We start from the raw sequence: 27219 nt of genomic DNA, 5'->3' as shown, positions 1-27219 counted from the left end.
CACTCTGCTGTCCTCATTTAACATCACAGTCAGAGCTCCTTGATGAAGTTGACCCCCTTCTCGTGAAATATGCTGACAAGACCGAACAGTTGCTTTCTGTGCTCCCTCTAAGATGTTTCTCATTAGCGAGGCATCACGTCTTCCCCCGTCCATTATCAGAGGAGTAATTTGGGTTTGGGATCCTCCGGGGTCGTTTTAGGACACGAACCTATACAATCACCCCTCAAAATAGCACCTACGTTGCATGTTCAACCTGCTTCCCAGCCGCACCAACAATGGTGCTTTTCAAATGTCACCCAAAAGAGCCGTGTGGGTGCCAAATTAGGACGGGGTGCCCGATGTTCCGGGCACAAACGAAGGTGATCAAACAGAGCCCGGGTCAGTGGATCCACTCTAATTGTGAAGTTCACACTTGGCAGTAGGGGTCTTCATTCAACAGACATTGGTGCAGTCTGCCAGAGTGGAAAAGTTTTGGAACCGCTTGTGCAATGCATACAACCGGGTTTGACGTCTACAGTCAGAACTGGGTCATCAAATTTTTGTTCAAGAGTCATGATAGTATTAGAGAGCAGACAAGAAAACTCTCATTTCAAGACTAACAGATTGGTAAAATAAGTGTTGACTGATCCATATTTTGAGCACATTATCACAACGGTATGAGTCTTTAGATATAAAGTTTTGTTTACAAAGAGCTAAATTCATAGGCTGTAATTAGTAGGTCAAAGTATGGTTAATTAAACACGGGCCACACAAGTGTATGACATGAGGTGAAATACCATATATTATTATTAACATATGACAAGTTAGGTTTTTACTATTAAACTATATTATGATATTGTCTTGATTCTCTATCAATAGATTCTTGATATTGTCTTGATTGATAAAAGTGACACAAGCGTGAACAAAGCCGATTCCTAAAAGTACTTTTTAAGCACTTTCTAAAATGCACTGAGGGCAGAAACAGACACAAACCGCATTATCCGAGATGATGGGAAAGTACTATCATCTCAATTTCACAACATAAACGCTTAAGTAACTTGAACACATGCATGATGTGATTTATAAACAGCAAAAACTAAATAAATTATCAAATCATTGTTCCTAATCTGCACGCTGGGTGGCAAATATTTGCCGAGGGAATTTCTCGATGCCTCGTTTCTTAGTAGGAACAAAGCAAGATGGCCTCCTCTCAATTTGGGGCAAACACTGCCACAGAATGGAGACAAAAGAGATGCTTAAACCCCGTCAGTCTAGGGGGGATATCTTCACCTCTCCTCAGAGAGTCCCTAATTGATACATGGGGATTGGCGTGAAGGACTGAGGACAATGGTTCTATTGTTTCACTGTTTTCTGAATCAAGACGTCTGTCAAACTTGCAGGGAGTTTGGCTCACGTCCAAACTTGAACTTTCTGTCTTGATTTTGCCGAAAGCTTCTCTTGTGCGCGTCTGTGGCGCTGGAGGACATGATGGAGGAGATCAGGTGTAATGTGAGAGAATGCAGTTTTCATTCAGAATTGATAAATGCATTTTTCTTAAAAATATGACACATATTCTGAGAAAGATGTCAGAATAACATACAGGATGGTATGTGCATGAAAAGTTTTGCAATGTTTATCATTTGGGTGTAATCTGTTGAGGTTTTTCTTTTATAAAAAAATAAAATTGGGGAAAAAATTGTCTCGTTTATAATGCCGCACAGATAATCATAATTTGTAAATAGAACATGATTAAACACAGATACTGTGTAATTTAGGGAAAATAGGAATTTCCTTGAAAGAAAAGCTTAACTTATACCCATATAAAAATGTATTCATTATTCAATTATTATCTGAAACTTTATTTACCATACTAAAAGACTCCTTGCACGCAATTAATTGGAATTAATCAATTGGAAGTGTACCAGTTGAATACTGTTTCCCCACGATTAGTACTAAATTACATAGTTCTTTCCTCTGAAATTATAGAGAAGCTACTGAACCGTAAAATGAAGCATTACTATAAATACTTCTTGTGTTTATAACAATTCTTGCAATGATATTAATATATTTATTCATTTAATAGAGCTTCTATTTTGAGCTGCTCTTATTCAGGGTAGATTAAGTGAGTTAAAGTGTAGATAATTACATGTTTTTCAGCAATAAGATGTGTGTACCATCACTCCTTGAACACTGATCCTGACAGCAGGAGCTGCTGATTTAACATTATAAAAGAAAGAAGCAGATTAAAATCGTTCTAGTTGCATTTGAAGTTTAAGTGAAAAGTAAACTTGACACCAGGCTGTGTAACACAGAGGGGATAGGTTTAAGAAATTGTAAATATTAATTTAAAAAAATGTAGTTCAAAACCTGTTCTGTGACTTTAATTTAGCTAAAGTGACACTGACAGAAAGAGATTCAGTTTCACAATTATAAAAACACGTGTAAATATTTCTGAATATACTCATCTAATATATATGAAAAAACACATACATTTAGCAAAACAGCAGCCTTAACTAATATGTACACAGTGAAAAGAGCCTGCAGAACCAAGACTAACTAATGTAGGAGTGTTACTGTAGTAAATGGTAAGAATCTGCATTCAATTGAAATGGAGCAAAAGTAATTAAATATGGTATTAAAGTAAATCTATGGGTATGCATTCAAATTATAATGCATAATAAAGCACTGAATACACAGATGCATGACAATACAATAGAGACCACAGGATATTTATTAATAGTCACAGTTGAAACTGCCTGTAAGCTGTATGTATGGTATAAAGATTAAAAAAAAAAAGACAATAATAGATACAAAAGCCGTTCAATGATTGTCACATTGAATCCTGAGAGAAACCATGATATAGCATATAGTTTTTAATATATATATTTATGACATCTGGGTTTTAGTGATACTGTTTTCGGCACATTTTTGTAAGCTAACATCATTCACTTCTTGCTTTAATCAAACTATGTTCAGACAACAGTAGAAAAAAAAAAGCCTATTAGCATAAATAGCATAAATAGTTACAAACTATCTTTTATAATTTACAAAAATACACATTTGTAAAGTCCACATGTATTTACACGAGCGTTAGTGCTGTGGTTTCAGTCAACATGGAGGATATAAAAATAAGGCAAGCCCCGTCTCGGATCATATTTGTATCAAATCAATTGTAAATATTTACTGCATTTGGAAACTTAATATACAGGTAACCCCTTTATAAACAGGGTGCTTTCATCTCATCTCATGTGATTGTTGTTTTGAGGTAACGGCGGTCTCACAAAGGCAACTTTGGCAGGTTTGTTGTTGATTATGAATGAACAGTGTCGACATACTGTATGTAATCAACTGTAAGAATTTGGCCGCTCCAAACAGATATGGGCTAGATTTGGCAAAACTGGCAAAAATATCAAACATACATTTATATCTTAAACAAGACAAGAGTGGCTTTGACTACAAGAGTACGGAAGGTTTCTGTTGAAACTGCCAAAAAAAAATGTAAAAGAGATGTTTAAAATATCAGAAAAGATGTTGTCTTACTTTGCAAGTATATTTTTTATCCTTAAGAGTAAAATAGGAGCTTAATAAAAAAGGAAAAAAAAAGATAAGTGCTCATTTTTTTGTTTGACGGCTGATGTTTCCACAGTTTGAGACTGCTTGAGTGCTTGTCAACTTAAATCAAGCGTAACTAAAATACTTTATGTTCTCTAATCTCTCCGGAGTACAGATCAGTGAAGGGAGTGTTGTGATGCAGAGAGGACGCTGCTACCCAGCCTGCACACTGACCTCTCTGCTGAAACGCATGTATGCATGTGTGTGTGTGTGTGTTTTTTTCAGTGGGATTCACATAGCATCAAGTCCCTAAAACAGTGTGAAGTTGTGGTCAAGCAGCTCCTATAGCTCTGTCCCTTCCCTGGGGTAAATCAAACTGTTGACACTGAAGCTGTTGTAGAAGTGGCTGTTGAACTGTCCGCTCTGCCCGCTGCCAAACGTGTTGTAGTACACTCCACGGTTGAAATGCAAGCCCTCACCGTGCTCTGACGCTCCCGTGTCCTGCCCGCCGTGGTTGGGGTGGTAGGGGCTCAGGGCCGTAATGTTCCTGTTCGACAGCTCGTTCACAAGTCCCAGTGAGCCCTGCCGGCTGGGGGCCCCCGAGCTGAGCGTCGACATGCTGCTGTAAAAGTTATTAAAACAAGGAGCGGCCGAGGCCAGTCCGGGTGGTGACGATGACGCCGTTGAACTCTTGTGGTTCTCGCTCATCGCCTCCATCTCCGGCGAGGACGGCCCCATGAGCTGAGGGCTGTCTGAGGGCTTCAGCGAGGCCGCCATCGCAGGCCTGCCATCCTCAACCTTTGTGGCCCCCGCCGCCGCCGCCACCGCCGCTCCGCCCGCGCTGCTCGGATCTGACCGCCTTTTCCTTTTCCTGCGAAAGTTTCCGTTGTCAAACATCTTTTCACAGTTTGGGTCCAACGTCCAGTAGTTTCCTTTTCCTGCGTTTAAAGATGAGAAACATAATATTTTTAACATTTTATAAAATGGATATTTCAGATTTGGTTGAATGAAGCCTGATGGAAAATGTGCGGCCTAGTTTGTCTAAGATAAACAGTCCAAATAAAATACAACCCTTCTTTTTACTTGTTAGGTTTTTCAGCTTCCTGCCAACTTATGACTATATATCAAAACTTAATCTCAGCAATCTTTCAGAGTGACTTTTATCCGCTGTTATCACCATGAACAAATCAAAACAAACAAGTTTTTTTTGGTCATATTTGTTATATATCTGTTTGTATCCTGGAAGCCGGTTTAGAGAATTTTCTGGATCACTTGGCTCTCTGCAGAGAACAATAATGAGTAACACCTCTCCTGGGCTGACTGTCATTCTAGTCTAGACTGGAGTACAAGCTGGGATTAAAAACAACATTCCAGTTATCTTCCAATAATACCTGCACTAATTCTAAAAGGAATAAAAAATACTGTAAATTCCTGGTAATATTAGGAAATTACAGTATATTTCTACTACTTTATTGTAAGTTTTTAATCATCTTATGGTCTTTAATTGTGTTTTATTTCCTTTTGAATTATGACTTCTTCTAATGTAGAACAAATACTGTGTATTTATACAGTATTTACAGTCGTGTGATATTTTAATCTCTGGTTCCTTTTCGAATAAATTACAAGATTAACAGACATGCTTTACTGGAAGGTGTGGGTGTTTTTTTAGAGAAAATTATTTGGAGCTGAGTGTGAAAATAGTGTTGCTGAAAACTAACTTAAGTGTTAAAGTTTTAAATGTGGAGGGTATTTATAATTACACTGCTATGGTGTTTTTCTTTTTTGACTGTACATACAACAATATCAGTTTGACTCATTTTCACCTAAATTTCCATCTACTTCAACCTCATCAAGACTTCCAGGTGAGTAAACTTTAAAAGCTGAATATTAATATATATAATAACAGTACAAATATGAAATATGTCCTGGTGCGTTCATGGTACCTGGATCGTCCTCGTCCCTCGGCACTTTCTTGAAGCAGTCGTTCAGAGACAGGTTGTGCCGGATCGAGTTCTGCCAGCCGGCTTTGCTCTTCTTATAAAAGGGGAAGTTATCGGCGACGTACTGGTAAATCTGGCTCAGGGTCAGCTTCTTCTCGTGCGCATTCTGGATGGCCATGGCGATGAGGGCAGAGTAGGAGTAAGGTGGACGGACCAGCTTCAGCAGCTCCTCCTGGCTGGCGATGGACAGCCAGCCAAGGTCGGGCCCGCCGAAGCCAGGTGAGTTTGTGATGAACTGCCGCTGCGAGCCGTAGGAGGGCGGGATGAACGACGCCGGGTTGTTGCCGTGCAGGTAGGAAGCGGAGGAGTTGACGCCCGGCCCGTTGAGCCACAGGTACGGGTTTGGAGACGATGCGTAATCTCCGAGGCCGTAGCCGGCGGGTCTCTGTGCGCCCTGGAGGCTCTGCTGGTGGTACATGCTGCTGAAGTTGTCGCAGTAGACAGCTGCCATGTCCGGGGCCTCCTGGGCGCCTTTAGGTGGGAGAGAGCCGACGGTAGGGGAGGTGTGGTGGTGGTGCTGGTGGTGCTGGTGATGGGACTCAGGATCGATGGAGTTCATCACTCCCCGCGGGAAATCCCAAAAGGAAATGTTGAAGCGGTTCAGGTGGCTTCTCCCGGTGGTGCGCAGACAGCCGCAACAAGTGTCAAGGAGGATGGAGGAGTTTGGGGAGTTTCAATAGTATAAATCCTTGACAGCAGCCACATCCAGGCACCAGATACTTCCCAACAGCCAATAGACACACACTGAGTAACAGGGGGTGTGGTCATGTTCTACCTCATTCAGCATGAGACTGGGTCACTGGTTCCCAGACTGCTGGGGTTAGATTTTCTCTGAGGGGCTGAGGCTGTGATCATTTACCCTCAGTCAACAAACAACAAACCTGACTCCAGCTGCAATAATAACCTTTAAAATAGCAGTTTTCTTGGTTTCCTCAGAGCACTGAAACTTGAATTTTCTGCATGCTTCACTATAAATCTTCATCAGCCATATTTTGAAAGACTAAGCACCTTGTATTCTAGATTTAATATCATATAGAAGAATTGTGACTGTTTAAAATATTGATGAAATAATATTTGACACATTATTATCCTGTAACACCGGATAATTGTTTCAGAGGAAGTTCATGTTACTGTTAAAATAAATTCTCATGATTGTCTTGATGTTAACTTTGGGTTTTCCACCTCATTACCGTAAATTACATCTTTCGTTAGGGGAGGGGGGGCAATTTCCCCTTCATTTCCCTCCATTTTCCTCCATCCCAACCTATGTTTAAGGGTTTGGAAAATAAGGTGAAAACTGACAACCAGAGGCGTAGCAAGGGATTACGGGCCCCTAAATTAAAAAAAAAGGGGACCCACAGCTCAGTTATCCACATAATTATTGCTATAATACTGACTGATTTGAGGTGCCAGCCAGTTAAATGTGAGTTGAAATAACCCAAATTTGAAAAGAGAAGGAAGTTTCTTGGTCAAGTTTGTCTCAACACAGAAGTTATACAGTGGAGGACCACAGAAGGATAAATTTAAGTTTCAGAAAAAGTAAACAACTAAAAGGGTTTTATAAATGTCAAACATCTAAAAAAAGATCAACAAATTATTACAAAATCATACTGAGGTCACATGATGTCTTTAAAGAAGTTTTAATCACTTATATTACATTCTCACACTGTCATACTGTATCTTTAGATGAAACAACCATTAAACTATCCCAAAATCACCACATGAGAATTATCTATTTTTTACACTGAAAGATGACTTGCTGTTGAAGTCGGTGCATGTGAAATGTATAAACATGTATGAAGCTTTTCATTGATGAGTCTGTGATGTTCAGCAGTATTAAAAACTGTGAATGGAAGTTGAAACTGATGATGTATTGGACCTGCAATATCAAAAACATCCTATCATACACATGATTTACATTAATGCATAATTTATACTGCTAGCGTGCAGTGCTACATAGACAACTAATATAATGAATGCAACAACAGATAATTAATTGGTTAATTATTTCAGCATATTTCTCCTCGTGCTACTGAATTAATTTGAATAATAATGGTGCAGAACAGCATGATAACATTATTGCAATAAGTTTAAAATTAATGGTACTGTTACTTTGTTTAATGGATGTCTAGTTTTTCAATGTTTTAGAAGTACAGATTCGTACGAGTGAGATGAGAGCCGCAACAACTAGATGATTGATAGAAAATTAATCAGCAGCCATATTTAATGATAATAATAATTAAGCAGAAATGCAGAAATTTCATACATGATAGCAAACTGAATATGTTTGGGTTTTTGATTGGGATCTGAAGGCGTCACCTTTGACTCTTTTGACATTTTTTTACTCTTTTCTGACATTTTATAAACCAAACGATTAATTGATTAATCAGTAAAACAATTGACAGATTCATTAATAGTGAAAATAATCGTTAGTTGCAGCCTAAGTGAGACACTTATTGACATGATAGATGCCCGAACCTTTCAGTACATCCATAACTTTGAAACTTAACCCTAAAAACAAGTTTGAACCCAAAGTGAAGACCAAAGAAACTGTCCAAAACTCATTTTGTCCTCACAAAAATGGAAGTATGTGAGTCCTCACTATGTCAGATTGTTGTCCCCACAACACACACAGAACACATGTACACAGTTTTATAATTACAGTATCAGCTACTGGTTTGTTACTGCAGAATCAGTAACAAACCAGTAGCTCACAGCTTACATGAGCCGGCTGTTTTGGGTAACATAATGTCAGAGCTCATCTGCATCTGGTCTCCTCCTGTTGCTCTGTGTTATCTTTATTTTATTCTAGAGAGACGCTGTTTCACTCTCACTGCCTCATCAGTCTGCTGTATTTTTATATTTATATGTGAAAAAACTTTACTTTAAAATCAGGTTCACTCACCCCGTGATGATAATAAAAATTATGGAGAAACAATGCATAATCATCACACTATCTACACATCATTATCACGCATGGCTCCCAAAGAGAACCGGGAGAGAAACACATTAATACTGTGAACCGTCAAACGTCTGAACTGCAAATTGCTCGACGATGCTGCTGACATACAGATTTTCTTAAACATGTCCTGAGGCCAGAAATAAAAGCTCAGTTTCTTTGAAGACTTTCAAATTGGCTTTTGTGACTAATTAAGGTGTCTGGAAAATGTTCAGAAATTAGCTTTTTTATCTTAATGAGAACATTTTTCATGCAGGCATTTATTAATTTTCCACTTCTGCTTTACAGATAAAGATCTGACTCTTAAAAACGTCTTATTGGTTCAATCTAAGAGACTCTATATGCATTTATACTAAAAAAAACCCTCACAAAGAAGTCGTTATAACAGTTTTTGCATGTTTTAAACTGCTAAACATGAGTGTATTGACACATGTATTGTGAACTGTACCAAACTGTATAATTACACCACAAGTTAATTCTCTTAATAACACTTCTTTTGCAAATCAAAGTCATATTTTTCACATGTGACACCAGATTCATATGTTTAACTTGAAATAATAACTTGATCATGAGGGTATTAGTGGTTATTTAATCTTACTAGCTTCTTCCAGACCTCTCAAGGTCTTCATCAGTGGAGGGAGTCACTCAGGTGTCATGAAGAGATTATTTGTAGATTACGTAAACAAATAAATGTGTCTGTGGAATGAACTATTTATCTTTAATGCACTGTGTGTTATACTGTAAATGAATATGCTAATGATTCATGTCAGTATTCACTCTCTGTCAGTATGTGTGTGTGAACTTTGAAATGACTCAATGCACAAGATGATAAATTAATTAATAACTTCACTAACTCGCTACCTGATGTACGAACTAGACTTACTGACCCTTCATCTCTGGATATAATTCTGGACGCTTCTGGATGACTGCATCATAAGAAATAATGTTGGCAGTTCTTAATTAACCCCTTAAAATCCAGTTTCTGCTTTAATTTTCACTTAAGTAGCTTTAAAGTTGTAAAAAAAAGTCATCTTATTCTGCTGTCATACAGCATCACACGTATAATCAACTTGTTGCAGCTTTTCATTAAACCTCTATAATGTTCACATTGAGTGAAATATTCAGATTTCATGTGTTTATGGCTGCATTGTTGCATATAATGGAAAGTGGATGTCAGTAGAATGTAGACCCACTTGTCACCTGCTGCTTGTGTGATGTGATTGATAATTAATTGCTGGTTTATTGAATTTTGGTCGTTATTTTATGGAATTATACTTTTTTTAATGAACTGTCAGACTGTAGGGTATTCTCTTGGAATTGGAATAATTTTACAAAATACCTTAAAACTCCTCAGAATAGCATTTAAGGAACATGTTTTAAAGCATTGGTGTTTAAACTGTGCTTGTTTTAACAGAGACAAGTCATTTACATGTGCTGTATATATTCTAATTGTTTTATTATTCATTTTTATATCATATCATTTATCAATCATGGTTGCCTGATTAAATTAAGGTCATGATAATACAACAAATAATGGGAATAATTAGAATTACCAGATTTACAATCTACAAAAGCAACATAATTTCCTTCTGCTGAGACCACAATACAATTATAACCATATTTTCCTTTTTTACATCAGTGTAAATCCTCTCTGTCCATCTCCTGGTCTGATATTTTATACTGGAGTCACTTGTGGAGCCACACTGCCACCTTGAGCTGCCTCATCATCATGTGGGCAAATCCCAGAGTACCAGCGTTGATCAAGATATCGAGGTTTAGCATGTGGTATAAAACACATCGCCACAAGATGGAGGCAGCTCACCGCTCAGGCTGCAGTTTGAACTGAACAGTGCAGAGCATGAGGCACCCACAGGAGAGAGCTAAACACCACTGTAAACGTCTTTGGATCAAGGTGCCAACAAGCCATCAAACTTCTGGTTGATGTGGCCTCAGAAATCTAATAAGAAAATGCGGTTTTACCCTGAGAGCTCCTGCAGATTGAAGAGGTCTTTGAAGAAGTTAAAAGTATGCTCTCTGATAACACACAAGGTTATTCCAACCCAGCGAGTCCGAAATAAGACTAATGACAGTCAAAATAGCTCGCCATATGGTTTTAAAACAAAGGCAACGAGTTAACATAAATGTTTTTCTGACCAGAGTATGACTGCGTTTTGAAAAAAAAAAAAAAAAAGCCTAACCCGTGTTACATTTCTTCTTGGAGAGGAACTTTCTAATAAAGCAAAGACAGACCCCCTCTGAGCCCCGCTGTGATTACTTTGGTTGGTATTGACACATTATCTGCCAACACTTCCCTGTTTTCCAGCATCTGATAGACTGAGGTTTTTCTCTAATGCAGCTTTTCCACTGAGATCCAGGCCGCAGAGTAATTGTCCGCGCAGCACCAGGAGTCGCTCTGTCTGACTGTAATTCTATAATATTGGGGTTGGCTATGACAATAATCCCTGGGCTCATCAAGCGTCGCCAAAACTGTTTCACAAACTAAAACGTATGTATGAGAATCTGAGATTGCAGAAAAAGGGGGGAAGACTCTCTGGCTCTGAAGCTCCTGTCAGCAGACTGTTTTAAAGAAGAGTTTTTTTTTTTTTTTTTTTGTGAAGACACAGCGGTCATGAATTATGACTTTTTTGCTCTTTCTGTCTGATTTAAAGAACCCAAAGGATGGAAAGAAGAAAATGTGGATCTGTGACATGACAAAGGCCACATGAATGCTTTTTTTATCATTTGGTACAATTTTTCTAACTAAGATTGATGTTATTTCTGAAAATAGTAACTCCCATACAGCATGAGAAACAAAGGAAATGAACAGAAAGTATAAAATATTTAACATCTAACAACAGAGGGAGGATCATTAGCAGCTTGATTGTTCCCGGTGTGACTGACACATACGGTATATATTGTTCTTCATCAACTTGATTCATGTGTGTTTGTGCATGTGTGACAGGAGACTTGATGTCTTCAAACCTTTAATGGGACGTTTCCAAAAGAGCATAACAGGAGGCAGGATGTAAAAAAAAAAAAAAGAGAAGAAGAAGCAGACTGCGAGCTCTGCTGCTCTGCCCAGCTGGTGCATCTTCACAACACAGAGTCAAAAATCAAGCCTGTTCAAAGGATTTTGCTGGTAAATCTTTAAAGAAATGCTCAAAGACGAGTGAAACACATAAATAGTTCAGGGCTGGCATGTTGATATCATGAACCGTGTGTGAATTATAGAGGAAACATGCAAGCAGGGCGCTCACACACATTCCTACGTTCGGAGATCGCATCCAAACAATATATTTTAGTTAACATTGTAAGCCTGTCATCACTTTAACAATTACCATTGTTACAATAAAGGGTAACTTTAGAAATGAATACTTTCCTAACCTAGGACAAAACACAATAAAAAAGTTTAAGGGACATTAAACTCATGGTATTTTTTATATGAAATTACGCAAAAAGCGGCCAAAAATAGGAAAAAGAGACACATAGATATCACAAACAATATAATTTTAGATTGTTTTGTTGTGTATTTCTGCTCGCACGTTAAGAGGTTGGAAATAATATATTACTGCTGTCAACAGACTGGAAAACCATGAAGCAAATCATTTTGCAACTCTCCAATAAAAGATGTGTTGATGAGTGTCGTTTCAGGACGAAGGCAGAAAGATCATGACCTAAAATTATTAAGTTTGAAAATGTTTTATAAACCTTTTAAAATGAGGATTGTATCCAAGCACAGTTTCTGACTCATATGCAGCAGTGGAAGAAGTACTCAGATCCTTAATTTAAGTAAAAGTACATAAGTATTATCAGCTTAATGTAGTTAAAGTATTGCAGTGTAAGTACTGGTTTGGTTCTTCTGACTGATATATTATTATATATGACAAAACTGTTCTGTTTTTTTTGTTTGATTTTTGCTGAAATATTGGATCATTTGAACATTTATTGAAATGAAACCATGTGAGAAGTTTAGAGGGAAAAATCACTATTTGGTGGAGCTGTTAACAACTCATAGACATGTGAAATGTGACTCCGACTACACACTGCTTTTTGTAAGACGTTAAAAGCCAAAAAGGTTGGAAACCACTGGTTTCATCTTTAACAATGTGTTGTATTTTAAAAGCTTGTTATATTATCCATTGTGTCAAATCTTCATCTGAAAAGTAACTAAAGCTGTTAAATAAATGTAGTGGAGTAGAAAGTACAATATTTCCCTCTGAAATGTAGTGAAGTGGAAGTATAAAGTTGCAGAACATTGAAATACTCAAGTAAAGTACTCAAGTATCTCAACATTGTACTTGAGTAAATGTACTTCCTTACTTTCCACCACTGCATGTCTCATCCAAACAAATACTTATAGTTGTTTTGTTTTCATGTTTTTGCAACACATGATCTATTATTTTACTCTCTTCTATATCAAGTATAATTTCATCTTTAAGCAGGAGGAGGACTGATATTCAGAAGGACCATATTTAAACCTTTTTCTCTCCGGTAAACGTCTTTGTCTTGAGGATAGGATGGATGTCTTCATCTTCCTTTAATATTCCTGGTTTATGAGTCTCACAAAATTTTGCCAGGTAAAGAAAACGATCAGAAGTCTTGAGCCTGAAACAAGTATTTCTTGCTGCTGCTTGGCCTGTGATTTCATCACCAGGTGTACAGCAGCTTTTGGACGGATGAATAGAGCCTCCCAGACAAACCACAGAGAGTATTGACAGGTGTATATGTGTGTGTAACAGGTATTATGAGTTTGTCCTCACCGTACTAGCAACGGCTGAAATTCAAAAGACTTGAAATGACCTGTTGTTGCATCAGTAACAAAGCACAAAGTAGTTGTGATGTTTTCTCTTCTGTGTTATCTTTTAAAAAATTGTTATGTTTAAAAGTGTTTTCTTGTCTTCTAACCAACACTCATCAACAATGTTTTCATTTAATCATGAATCATCATGTATTTCCTTAAACTTAGCCAAATTGTTTCCGCCAATGTCTCATTTCAGGTCAACTTCTAGTTTAACTTTTTGTTCCCAAAGAAAAATATGTTTTGCAGCCAGTCTAATATAACAGCCTGTCAATGAATATTAACTTCAAGAAGGTTTTAATGTTCAGTTTTTGTTGAAATTGTTAAAGAAAGTTATTGATTCAACTTTTTGATTACTTTGGAGGCTGTAGTTTGTGGAATTATATTCTGTTATGGTGAGAGCTGTTCAACCTTTTTATATCAATGACTAAATACTGGATGATGGTAGGATTTATTGCAGAGTTGTTGTATTAGACTGAATTATTTACATACCACATATAGTATGTTAAGAATACACTGATACTATTTTGTCATATAGGAGCAGAAGCTTGTTGGAGGTTAAAAGTCTTTAAAATTGTCTTTTATGTCCTATAAATGAAAATCACATAATGTAAAAAAGTAACATTTAGTTTAATAATATGAATAATAGCACAGAATTCAAATATCTTACTGTATTTTTAAATGGTGGAAGCTAAATGTAGAAGCTTAACAACAACACTCTTGGGAACCTTATCTTGATATTAAACAAATATTGAACGGTGGATTTTCCATCTCTGAATGGTTAAACTGTATGTAATCAATAAAAAATCCTCATATGTACAGGTAAACTTGTCAAGCTTTACTGCTTTACCACTACTGGTTAGTGGGGTGGCGGAGCAGCAAATCTGTGGATGCAAAGACCTATTTATTCCTGTTTCGGGAGACAGTCGGGCCCATTCAGCCGACGCACAATCTCCACATTTACCTCCGGTCTATTTCAGTGACATGTTTACACCCACGCGTCAGGCTCTGTGAATCTACCTGTGTTTGGCTGAGCTGGATCATTTACACAGGAAGGCTTTGGAAATAAACATTTGCACTTATTATATGTTGCATGCTTCTTACGAGCAAACACACACACACACATATATATATATACATACACAGACGTACATGTGAGCAAAGCACAAGACAGATAAGAGCATACATTCCTTGCACATATATGCACATAGAAGGCATTCATAGCAGGCGGTAATAACATAGTGCTGCTTTTGAGAGGCCAGCCACAGTTCTTTGGGCAGAGAGGGTACATACAAGAGATGTTATTGCTCTATATGTTTATAACGCTGCCATGGAAAAATAAGAGGCTTGGCCACAGGCATTTCCTCAGTTCCTCTCTTCTCAGTCACCTCTCCAAGCTTGTGTGGGAGGGAGGCTGTGAGCGTTTAGATGAGGGCTGAGCACATGTCACACTTCATCATTTTCAGAAATAGGCATCCTAATTTCTCTTTGTCTTTTTGCATATATTCTATCGCAAACCTCCTTTCGATTACTGGCTCGTGTTTCCTTACCCACAACCCCACTGTTTGTTCCTTCTATTGTCTGGATTCTGCAGCGCTGACCCCTCCTCCAATCATCTTATTTACTTGAAATGTTGATTTGGTGTAACGTTAGAGACATGGGATTTCAAACATAACCATTTGAAGGAGAATATTTAGTGCATCTATTGTTTGGTTTGACCCTTGCGCCGCTCACTACTGATTGCTTATATTGCCGGCCACTGAGGAGTTCAGGTTTATTCCAGCGCTGTACTTGTTGTGCTCTGTTGTTGCTCTGATTGTGAGTTTTCAGCACAAAATGAAAAAAAAAAAAGTAATATTTGAAGCTGGCACACTATTTTGTGGTACTTTGTGGGACAAGCGAGGGTGGAATGGGTTGCCTTGTTTCATTACTGAATAGGAGACTATTGCCAGGGAATTGCTGTATTTGTGTTCTGTCATGCAGGGGCCACGGCGAGAAGAGGGTTTCTTCACTGGCATCGGTACATTTTTTTTAGAAGAAAACACAAGCAGCCATTCACAGTTCTTGCGGTCTCGATGCGGTGTCTCCGTAGCTGTCAAATCGCTGTTATATTTTTGAGGAAGCCTGTACCCTGTAACTTCAGAGCCTACCTACCTAGCCTGCCTTTACAGTAACTCCTTAACACAGAAATATAAGCTCCAGCTCTGTGATGTGACACATGTGGGTCAGAGCAGCGACTGAATGGAGAAGATGTGGAGTTGGCTGTTTCAACACTGTCAGGCTTACAGTTTCTTTTTTTTTCTTTTTTTTTTTCCAATTAATGACATCTATTTTAAGTATCCACAGGAAAACAGTGGGGGGAAAAAAAAAAAGGTTCCCAAGCGGGCGCCTGATGCTGCCTGAGGAAGAGCGCCAAGCTTGAAATGTGTTGCAATCCAGAGTAGCTGTAGCTATCCAGATCCAAACATTTTCTGTGTTCTTCATGCCATTTAGTGCCTGCGTTCGCACACATATTGAGCATATTAAATTCTCTCACTTTTTTTTCTTCTTTTTTTAAACATTTGACAGCTTTTTCTGAGTATTTTCACTAAATCTATTATAAGTATCCACAAATATTGCATCTGTTGTAGTAGTTTTGGCCTCTATGCTATTGGCTGCCTGTTATGTTGGTGTTCAAGGGAATGAAGTTTATTCTCCTGCTGCAATCTGTTTGGATTTAAGTGTTAAACCAACTTTGAAACCCAGAACATGATTCAAAAGGATAACTGCATTCCATGATTAGGCCTCTTTCAGTCCAGCTTTCTGTTCTTCTATCACATCTCTATTAAACACGAAACTTCAAGGACACAGGAAGCAAAGGAAGTGAAACTTATTGAACTAAGTCGCTCTAAATGATAGTGTCAGCCTATAATGTGAATGTAAATAATGGCTGAAATCATGTCACATTTAATTATCCTCAGATATCGCCATCCTTGCTCGTCTCTGCTCCTCTGGAACCGGCTCTCTGTTTGTGATCCAAAGGATAATTAGGCCTCGGAGCATGGCGGCGAATGTTTGGTCTCACTCTGCCTGGCTTTAAAGAGAATGCTCTTTTTGGATGCTGCAGTATGAGCGTATATATCCCTTAAAAAGGCAGAACTGGAGCTGCTCATGCCTCTGATGTGCCATCCAACTTTAAAATACAGCTTTGCGAGCTCAGTCTTCTTCAAAGCTTTCTTTTCTTTTTTTTTTTTTTTTTTCTCCCTCCTTTGGCTTTTTTTTGCCCCCTTCTGCCAGCTCCGACTCGGCTCCGCCTGCTGCCTCGACATGATGAGTCTAACTGAGTGAAGAAGTCGTGTGAAAAGCCTGAAAGGAACTGCAGCTAATTCATGAAACAAGCCACTATCTCATACGCTAAAAAGTAGTTATAGCGGCATGAAAAATACTGACAACCCGCCATAAAATGGGACATTGAGCCGCTGGTGTTTTGTGTGTTGATCACTCTTCTGTTTAGAGTTCGCTGCAAGTAATCAGCTTTAAAAGAAAAACTCTTTTCATTCTCTTTGACTTCGAGGCCTAATGGCTTTTTTAGTAACGACTTTGTGTCTTTAACGGCACAAACATCATTAACCCGGGCCATTGTTATTCTAATCTCTCTCTGTCAGCGGCCTCGGAGGCAGAGCCCTCGTCCCGCTGAAACAGTTTCCTCATTGTCAGTCTGAAGGGAGACGGGGGGCGGGGGGGGGGTGTTGGAGGTGGTGATGTGGCTGCTTCAACCGCTGCCACCTGAACGGGCATCAGCACCCAGAAAACCTTACATTTAGGGTCCAACCCGTCATCTCCAAACCGCGTCCTCCTGGCTCTCCTCTTTATGTGGTCCTAGTTACACCCCCCCACCCCATCCCTCTACACAACCTCTCTCACAAAAAGCCCCTCACACGACGAACAAAGTTTCACTGGCCCTCATTTGTTGACTTATCTGGCACAGCAGCAGTTTGCCTTTTCAAAAAAAAAAAATCTTTTAACACCGTTTGTTGGGCTTGTTTTGCAGCAGGGGAGGTGGCGGACGGTTGTCCCAACCCCCAGACACACAGGAAGAGCGTCTGCCATCTCCTCCACGACTTGAGCAGGTGCAAAGACAAGGCTCAATGACATCTTTGTACCAAATGGAAGAAGTTTGGGGGTTAAGCAGAGCTCCTGGCCCCTCCGTCTGCCTCTGGGAACTTGAACGTGAGAAGTTAGCGGTGACAGGCCGTGGAGGGGGAAACCATATATCCTGAAGTGACACAGACACCAAAAGTAGTTGGTTTTTGGCTTCCAGGGCTGTCTGTCACACTGCTTTTATCACAGGCAGCTCTGGTCTTTTACTGGCTGTAGTAATTCATGTTGGCCCAGCGCTGCCTTCAAGTCCTAGTTCACAATAGAAACTCACAATAGCGAGTCCTGTTTCGTAACTGTGACTTAACTGCAAAATGCATTAGCCGTTCTATAGTCCAGGGAGCTCCATGGTAAAGCATATCAAATCGTTTATCTTACTATTAATCGAGGGAAGACATTTCAACCTTAAAGAAAAAGTAATAATCAATATCATAAATAATTTGCTCAATGAGGTCATACTGTATACCTGTCTGGCTGGAAATGGTAGGAAAGTAACTTCAGTGTTGCCTGGCAGCGTTTTTAGGACAGTATCTCAGGTAAAGGATAGTCTGTATGAGGCCCAGATTTATGTCCACTGGGATACTTTTCAAATTTCTATATCCTCCTTAAACCACATATTCCCTGAGCTTATATTTCTTGTCCTTTCTGCTATTGAGGAAGGTGGTAGAGCGACTGCCCAAAATGTCAAGGTGAACAAACTATTTCACAGGTCTATTAAAAAGAAATTACAGTAGAAATGAATCATAATTCACAAAAAACTTTTGATATTTGTTGTTTTAAATGTCATCGTGCCCACAAGGAGCTTCACTGGACTTTAAGCCGGGGGGATACTTGAAACAAACTAGCTCACAAAACACGTATTTTGTACACATCTGTAGACAAAAGGTGGGATGAAAAGCCTGCTGTCATAGAAAGAGGCGACGCATACATGATGATCATACAAATGGGGATAATAGCTTCACTACACTAGACAGTCTGTCCTCATTGGCATTCATGCTGCTGTACTTAGTTGTACAAAAAGTGAAGGAAGCAGTCATTATGATGTCAGCAGAAAGATATCGTTAACAGACAATCCGAGGAAATAGATGTCATACTTGACAGGTGTAGTGCAAAGAAACCCATCGGCGAACGATAACATGGAGCTGGAGCACTGGAAGAGACCACCTTCACTCACTTCAAGTCTTTAGGGCAAAAGGTCAGGAAGAGTGTTTAAAGCTGACACACTGTAATGCAGAGCATGCTGGTCGAATCCAAGAAACAGAAGTCTAAAGCATTTAAGAGACAGGCAAACATTAACATGAGTTAGTTCATCTTTATGAAGGAAATATCTGGCTCTTTACTTGCTAAATGCTCAACTATGTTCACCAGCTAGTCGCTAACTGTGTCTGTTTGCTGTTTGGTGCTGAGCAGGTAGTGTACAGTAGGTTTTTAGAGCTTTTTCTCTGAAAGCAGCTGCCTGCTGTGGCTGAAAACAACGCAATGAGAGCGGTGAGAGTGAACCAAAATAGTAAAGTACAAGCTAAACAATGAGAAATGAGCTATGTAAAGCTGAGGGGAGCTGCAGTCATTGTCCCCGACATTACACAACTATATAGATGCTTTAAGAAGCCAAGTGAACATGAATATTGAAAATACTTGTTAATTATTACAATTCCTAAAGTTGCTGATAAAAATGAATGTAAACATCCAATCAGCTTCAAGCATTTGAGGTCCTGTTGTTTCACTATTCATTGTGTAACCCCATGTATTGTCAGCACGTCTCTCCACCAATGCCACCAAGTGACATCGCTGCACATTTGTTATGTATGGTGATTATTTCTGAGCTGATTCTGAGCCTAATGATTAGCTGCGATAAGCCATCCTCTCAAACTCCCAAAACGTGGAGAGTATGAGGTTTTAATATTTCTGGAGCCGGTCCCACGGCCCGAGCCTCTGCAGCCCACCCTGGATTTCATGGAGCTCTCAGGCCTCAAGAACAATGTGGGGTGCTGTGCTGATTTGAGGGACCAGGCGAGCCCAGCTGCCCCCACCTGCTAGCAGCTTTACTGGCCTGGCCCCGGGCCCTGAGGCCTGTTTCTACACTACAAAAAACATCCATCATCTGGTTTTATTTCTTGTCTTACAGTAAGTCTTTAAAACTGAGACATATTCAGACAAATTGCCATACATCGATATATTTTCATGTGTTCTTAGTGATTAAAATTGCAAAACCAGTCTGGAAAGCTTAGTTTTTGCTGCAAGATTTTAGTCGGGAAAACAATATCTTATGAGCCCAACAGGTGGAGGATTGACAAACTATGGAGAGTGCTTTACTGCAGGTGATAAATGGACTTGTTGCAGCTTTAAACCTCCGAATGTGGCGGATCAAATTGTACTTTCAACATTAAACAAGATTCCACAAGTGGTATTTAAAATTTTTAAATTCAATTTTGCTGAAATATTTACAACATCTCCAGTCAGCTGTTGAAAAAGGCTCAGTCACATATAAATCACATGACACATGTCTCAAGCAAATGCCTACTTAACCTTGTTAGATCACAGTGAAAGAAGCTAAATTTGGTTGGTTGGCTTTGCAAGACTACTACTGTAGTTTCTGTCATTTAAAAAAAATGTATTGGCAGTACGGGCACTCCAAGTACAAACTTCTGTGCTCGAGGAATTCATGTTTGGAAAGTACATTAATTTCCCCTTTTTTTTACATTCTAGTCTTGAAATCAGTCTCGGAAAGATTACTCCACTCGTCAGCTTGTTCAACATTCCTGACAATCGCTTTATGCTGCAAATAAATCATACCGCTGATTGAACGGTGTGTTGTTTTGTCTTTGAGAAAATGAGAATCCAAAAGTTAAATTGGACAATATTAGTTGACAGATGAACATTTAATTTTTTGCAGGGCAGGCCTGGCTGATTCTTCCCAGCTCGGGGGGGTGGGGTGGTGGGTGGTGGTGGGACCTCATAGTGAGTGTGTGTGTGTTTGGGGTGAGAGGAGGTGGGTTTGGGGAGGTTTGTTACAGTGATCCTTCACTCAGCTGTCAGTACACACACACACACACATACACACACACACACACACACAGGCATGCACTTCCATGGCCAAAATTAAATCAGCTGTCCATGTGTGCACACATTCATAAATTTTCTTGCTTCTATACTTATGAGGACTGTCACTGATATAATACATTTCCTTCCCCTTAACATGAACTATCACAGTTACATACCTTAACCTAAATGTAAATCAAGTCCATTTTTATTAATATAAAATGTTATATAATGTTTTTTAATAAGGAAAAACTCAAAAGTTTGGTTGTTCAGAGAATCTGTGTTTGCTCAGTAAAGAGCAGCCAGCTGATGATTTTGGACAAAACCAAAACTGCGAATATTTAGGATGATAAAAAATTAATGTAGCACTGAGGATTATGTTGTATATAATCTTTCTAAGAAGCAAAGATCTCTATTTTCCCAGCTGAGAGCTGGTATTTTACTATTTCCTTTTGAAACTAGATGGTATGTTAATCGTGAAGAATAAAAGCGGATTTGTTCAGTGTGCTGTCTGAATGATATAGAAAACGAGTTCCATTTTGTTTCCTATTGTCCTTTTTACTGCCGACTGTGCAACAATTTGTTTAGCAAGATAAAAAAACAGGTATTGATTTTGTAAGACGGGATGACACAAAAGACTGAGTTGGCTGCTCACATATGAAACATAAAAACATGAGCCAGTTTCTTGTGTAGAGAAGAAGAAAAAGAGCCTTTTATCGGAATAAACTGTAGTTATATAACAGCCTCTTTTCTTGTGAACAGTTCACAGGAATCTTTTTTTCCCACATGGTTTTGTATATGTATTACTAGAAGATGCATGTGCCAGATGTTTGGCATGACACTTCCCAAAGACACTCTCAATTTCCTAAAATGTCCTCACTTCACAAAAATACTGTATACTCAGTTTTCTGAAATGTCCCCGCTCTCCACTAAACACTTTCCCCAAAAATGTCTCAGGATCTAAAAGTTGGTCCTCACAAATATATAGTTAAACTAACACACACACACACACAGCATGTAGATCACATGGTCTTGTGTGAATCCACTCTGTCCCACCTGCCTCGGCTGTGGAGGGGTGTGGGGGTGGGGGTGGGGGTGGGGTAGAGTTGGTCCCACATGTGAACAGTGGTAGATTGTAATGCAGCACAATGCTGGCACAGACACGATGGGGGATAAACACCCTTTAAGCTCATAACTAGGCCGTAAGAAAAACATAACCCAGTGTTCTGTTCGCCTTTTCACCATCTTTTGTACGCAGCGCCTCTCCGTCAATCACAATCCGAGAAGAACAGAACTGAAATTTTATATGCGGTTAATGTGTGTGAACTCTCATGCTGATGCATGAAATGTTAGTGATTCTACTTTTCATTTAAATCTTTCACATATAAATACAAATGTAAACAAACATGCTGCTGTCACACAGTTGTAGTACTCTAATGTAATGCCTTATAGGAGCTGGACTACTATAATACTGGAGTGTTGGGATGTTCTGATCAATTTTTCTTTTTCAAGATCGGTATGCATATCAAGTATTTATAAATCTTGCTAAGTACAGATGCAAAGTACACGTAGTTCTCCAAAGAAAAGAGTAAAAGTAAAAATATTCGGTTCTGCAATAAAAATAATTGAAATCAAAGTGTTTCTCAGGATGGTTTTCATTCATTTTTTACACAAATATACACAGTAAATATACAATAAAGGATTAATCATAAAAACCTCCAAATTAATACAGTAAGCAAGTGGCAAAAATGTGATAAATGGCTCTTATAAACAAACAAAATGCTGCTTTATTTACAGCTTTATGATAAAATAAGGATTCCTCCTCTCATCACTTGATTTAAGAAAATTCATCACATTGTCTTATTACAGTTGAATCATATTATATCTTGAAAAACAAAGAATAACATTTCAACTGATTAAAACAACGGCATCAACGAACAAAGATGTTCCCGCCTCATCGCTGTCACTTATGATGTCTTCTTTTTTTGTCGTCATCTTTGAGCAAGGAGGAAAAAAGAACAGCTCCCAACGCCGCTATGGCTACACCGGCTGTAGCGACGCCAGCAATCACAGCTGCTGTTTTAACCTGCAACAGACAAACCAGTGACGGACTCTGAGTTGACGGTGTGTCTCTGAAAACATTTAACAGGTTCTTAATTTTGGTTTTATTCACATAAAACCCGCAAGACCTCTGAATGGAGATGGATTTATGCAATTTGTGTAGCCAATCATACCTCAAATTTAACGTCACAGCACCTTAAAGGTAGAATTATTATTATTATTTTTATTTATCGTGACAGAAAGTATCTCAAGGAATTACTTCCATATTAGACAATGTTGCACCTCTAGATTTACATCCAATAGTTCAGTAGTTTGGACTTCATGTAATGAGGCAAAAAGGAAGGATGTGTGTAGCGCATGACTTCATGTCACAAAACTGCAATTAATTTTCACCTTTCTGTTAACTATAACCACAATCTTGTTTGGTGCTTTAGTTGTGTAACAGTAACCTATATAACCATAGTTCATTTGGTATTGGAATTTATTTATCATTGGATTTTCTTATATTTACGAGAAAGCAAATAACAGTATTTCTTCAAAATATTGATCCATTGCTTTAAGGGAGACGTGTTTGACTGATACTCAACTGCTGCAACCACAGATTGTTAAAATGCACATACAGCAGCAGAACAAAACCCAATAAAGAACTTATTTACATACAGTTAAAAAGCTGACAAAGAAATCCAGCTATTGTCAATATTACATCCTCTGATTCAGCAGCAAGGCTGTAAAATGGCTGTTTTTGCATTTTGGATGATTATGTATAGAAATACAACACAGTGAAGGTGACAGATGTGCTAAGTGGGTTGATTGAACAAGCCTTTTGAAACTTTGCAAATCAGGTTAATCATTGTTTGAAATACAGGCAATCACAATTTATTCAGCGCCACGTGTGCTTCTTATCAACTGTTATAGATGGTGTTAGATCTGTGTGTTGTTACAATGAATAAGACGCTTATATGATCAACTCATCCAGTGCAGGTGCAGGAAAACAACAGGCTGTGTATCACTTTGATAAAGGGATTTTCCCACTGAAACATCCATAAAACATGTTACAACTATATCTGTGAGGTTTCGTTATGATTAGCGGGCACGGCTGAATGAGTTTTTAACAGAAAATAATTTAAAAGTTTAGAAGAACTCGACCTATATTGGTAAAAAAAAAGCACTTGGCATTGCCAGCAGTGACCACAGGTGTCACTGAATTCATCAGGACTGAAATGTTTAGGATTATAACTTTAAGAAAAATGATTTTTGAGCAAATATATTATTGCAAATTTATTGCAATGCTACTGTTTGTCGTACACAGGGCCAGACTTTACACATTAAAGAGGACATATCCTGGTTTTTGTGCTTTGTTTGGACTTCAACATAAATGGATGTATTTGAGAAGTTTCCATGTCAAGTAAAGAACTAGAAAAAGTTGTGAAACCCTGCTACTGTTTGATTAAGTAGCCTCCAGAGGGACCTGAAGTCTGCTGAGGGAGAGCTTCAGGAAACCGGCCAATCAGAACAGAGTGGGCTCATTGTGAGGCGGGTCTTAAAGAGACAGGAGCTAAAACGGCCTGTTTCAGACAGAAGCTGAACTGAGGGGCTGCATAAAGAGCCAGTGTATGATAAACAAGGAGTTTTTTAATAAAAACTGTAAATCATACCCAAGAATATAAATATACACCTGGAAATGGATACCTACCTGACGAGACTCTGGCTTGCCGTATCGTAGGTTTGTGACGAAATGTTCACAGTTGTCAGTGAACAGACAGTAGGGCATCTGTCGACCCACCATCCTACACGCCTCCCTCACTATGACGTGGCGTTCACGAGCCTCGTACTCATCATCCAGGAGGTTGTTGACATCATAACTGTCGGAGCCGACCAATTCCCATATCTTCTGACGTTTCACCTCTGCTACGCCGCTGTCCAGAAACCTCATCAGGGTACCGAAAGATTCTGAATCGTTATCTGCGTCTGTGTGGAAATGAGAGACAGTGTAGTCATGAATTTATATTTTAAACTGGCTCTAAAAATAAGTTGATACAGGACCAGGTGCAAGTAGCAGTGTGAGGTTTTTCTTTTGTGTGATGATTTCTAACCATCACCTGCTCCCCAAAATAAAAAATATAATCAACAAAAAAACAAAACGAAAATGAACATAAGTGGCAGACGGAAAGTTAAAGATAGAAGTTCAAGTTCAAATGTTGTAAATACAAAAGTTCACTTACTTAGAGGCATTAAATGAACAACTTCATTTCCTCCGATGTAGACAGCCCAGTGCTTGAATGTCCCACGGTCAATTTCGATCAGGTCGCCTGGCTTTGCAGGATTGTCAAACTAAAACAGTAAAAAAAAGAGACAATAAAAATAAGAACTTGATGGTCATCAGTGTAAATAGACAGTAAAGCTGACTAGGGCAAAAATAATAATCTGTCTAATGGTGAAAATTAACTGTTAATAATGACTTTTATTTATCTCCACTTTACACAATCGACTGTTGGTCCTGCTCGACGTCATACTCAAACAATAAATCTATCAGGACGTGAATCATAAAACAAGCAGGGTAAAGGAACGCTGCAGGTAGGTGCACTGACACAATCCCGACATGTGGAGTTCTGTATTACACAGCAGCCTTAGCATTGCAATACTATCACACTGTCAGACTCACAATTAAAAAAAAGGATCAAAGTCGACACAGCGTTATCAGAGACGTCGTACATTCTTTTTCCTAGTTCCTACATTACCCACAATGCAACTCAACTTCTACAGATCAGGCTGTGTCAAGCTAATAGCAGCTAATGTAGCCTCGAGCTGCTAGCCTCCAGCAGAGATGAGGAGCGGGCTAACTCACTTCTTTCTATCACAACCCTCGATTTTTTTTCATTTTCAAACTTGTAGTCTTCAGCCCCGACTGGCACTGACTCAAGTGATGTCACTTTAGGTAATTAATCAGATTTCACGCAGCTCCCTCTGCAGCCACAAAAGATATATATGCAACTTTTTCCACAGATGCAGCAGCACTCCCCTTTAAATAGAGTTCCCCTTTAAAATGTTCTATTTGTGGTATCGTCACTTGATTCTGTTTGTTGTCTATATTCTACTATATTACTTCTATAAAGAGTCTGCAATCCATGAAATCTTTACAATATCAAATCTGCAAGGAATATAAAGTAAAAGGTTGTCAAAGTAACAGTCACAAATATGTATGAGCTCAAGTTTAAAAACAGCAACCCACATTAAATCATCAGCGACAGATGAACTGAGCAGCAGGAGACTCACCAGCGTCGGGGCCATTTCTTCAGCTCTGCATCTATCAAACAGCAGCGACCGACTGCAGCCTATTTATTGCTGCTGGAATCGAAACCTAAGGGTGCTGCTTACGTTTCAGAAGAAAAAGTGGATGATAAACACAGACACACAAATAAAGACAGATTAGATAAAAAGCACTTTATACCCAGGCTGTACGGCGTGAGTCAGCAAATCATTGACTATAATCAGTGGAAATGTTGTACTTGAGGAGCTGCCAGGTGGTGCAGAGTGCAGTAAAAGCTGCAAAGGCTAAGTTTCATTTCTTGTGAAGTGTAATGCTACTGTAAGGATATCTGGGTTAAAGCGTCAACAAAACTATATTAGTAATGTAGTGTGAAAACATCTGCATGCTATACAGCAATGAGGTGAAGCTCCTCCCCATTTAAAGATTTCAAGGTTTTTAGACCCCTCTTGCTACAGTTTGTCCTACTTGGAAGAAATACTTAATTAAATTAAAAGACAAATTGAATTTCTGAAGTTTAATTGCCTATATGAAGTTTTTTTTAACCAGTTTATGGTAACATACATTTTTTAATGATCTATGTTTATGCTAGTTTGAAGAAGTCTTAGTCATTTTTGCAATATGTTGCAAATTTCTCAGGTAATACTTTGCCTGTTTGTAGTGGATTTATTTACAGAGTGCAGTATATTGATATTGTAGGAATAATCAATAAAAGCATTACCTTTTAACATAATCTGGGATTTTCCAGAATCACTATCAATATTCTGTTTGGCGAGTGGTTTGCAATTCAATGACACATGAATGAATTAATACAAAAAAAGCCCATGAAGGTTGAAACCAGCTTAATCCACAGTTTCACTGCTCACATATCAGATACTAATTGCCTTTATTGATTTGAATTCCAATAAATTAACATTTTTTTTTTTTGGTAACACGGTACACAATGAATAGAAAACACACACAGTTCAAGGTAGAAGATAATCAATAGACTGTACATACAACACACATATCTCTCAGCTTATTATGGAGACAGAAACCTTCACCTTGTAGCCCTTCAGCTGAAACCGAGAGTCAAAGACGGACGGGTTAGTTAATGAAACGTCCCTCTGGAGTAAATTAGTTTGTCAATGAGATGGCTCACAATGAGACACTCAAGGGCAAACAAGGCACCTCTGCTTAAACGTAGATAGAAAATCAACTTTTATTAACTTAATCAGTTAACCAAGTGAAGTGCTTCAGTTTTCACAGTGATGAATATAGAGGTACTTTTTTCTGTGAATGCTTATCACGGTTTAAATAGTTGATCTGATGACTGCAAGAGGATAAAACACTGATGTGGAGCTGGGTGATATATCAATATGAGAGATTCATAATATTCATTTTCCTTCTCTTTCCTACAATTCAGTGGCACAAATATTTCATTTTCCTG

At 38.6% G+C, this 27219-nt stretch overlaps 2 protein-coding genes across 3 annotated transcripts; both read right to left on the bottom strand.

The window, feature by feature from the left end:
- Nucleotides 1-2425: 2425 nt before the first annotated feature.
- foxi2 (forkhead box I2) lies at nt 2426-6250 on the bottom strand. The gene is made up of 2 exons (XM_042388508.1): nt 5475-6250; nt 2426-4469 (listed from the first exon to the last, which is right to left on the bottom strand). The coding sequence occupies exons 1-2, from the start codon at nt 6088-6090 to the stop codon at nt 3874-3876; spliced, it is 1212 nt and encodes a 403-aa protein (XP_042244442.1). The 5' UTR covers nt 6091-6250; the 3' UTR covers nt 2426-3873.
- A 15905-nt stretch (nt 6251-22155) lies between these two features.
- LOC121881168 (phospholipase A and acyltransferase 4-like) lies at nt 22156-26021 on the bottom strand. 2 transcript variants are annotated; one of them, XM_042388826.1, is made up of 5 exons: nt 25974-26021; nt 25799-25829; nt 24748-24856; nt 24219-24493; nt 22156-22550 (listed from the first exon to the last, which is right to left on the bottom strand). In XM_042388826.1, the coding sequence occupies exons 2-5, from the start codon at nt 25811-25813 to the stop codon at nt 22428-22430; spliced, it is 522 nt and encodes a 173-aa protein (XP_042244760.1). In that variant the 5' UTR covers nt 25814-25829; nt 25974-26021; the 3' UTR covers nt 22156-22427. The 2 variants fall into 2 exon arrangements, with proteins under 2 accessions (XP_042244760.1, XP_042244759.1); XM_042388825.1 differs by lacking the exon at nt 25974-26021 and having other exon boundaries at nt 25799-25883.
- Between the last annotated feature and the right edge of the window lie 1198 nt (nt 26022-27219).

Source organism: Thunnus maccoyii, chromosome 16 (genome assembly GCF_910596095.1).
Source record: "Thunnus maccoyii chromosome 16, fThuMac1.1, whole genome shotgun sequence".
Lineage (NCBI taxonomy): Eukaryota > Metazoa > Chordata > Actinopteri > Scombriformes > Scombridae > Thunnus > Thunnus maccoyii.
The sequence above is the reverse complement of the archived record's forward strand: the minus strand, read 5'-3'. Positions and strand labels throughout refer to the sequence as shown.

Coding starts and splice junctions, on each gene's coding strand:
- foxi2 (XM_042388508.1), bottom strand. CDS start 6,090: ATGAACTCCATCGATCCTGAGTCCCATCACCAGCACCACCAGCACCAC. Junction 4,470..5,474: donor GAGGGACGAGGACGATCCAG/GTACCATGAACG, acceptor CTTTAAACGCAG/GAAAAGGAAACTACTGGACG.
- LOC121881168 (XM_042388826.1), bottom strand. Junction 24,494..24,747: donor TGTTCATTTAATGCCTCTAA/GTAAGTGAACTT, acceptor ATTTCCACACAG/ACGCAGATAACGATTCAGAA. Junction 22,551..24,218: donor GCAAGCCAGAGTCTCGTCAG/GTAGGTATCCAT, acceptor TGTCTGTTGCAG/GTTAAAACAGCAGCTGTGAT.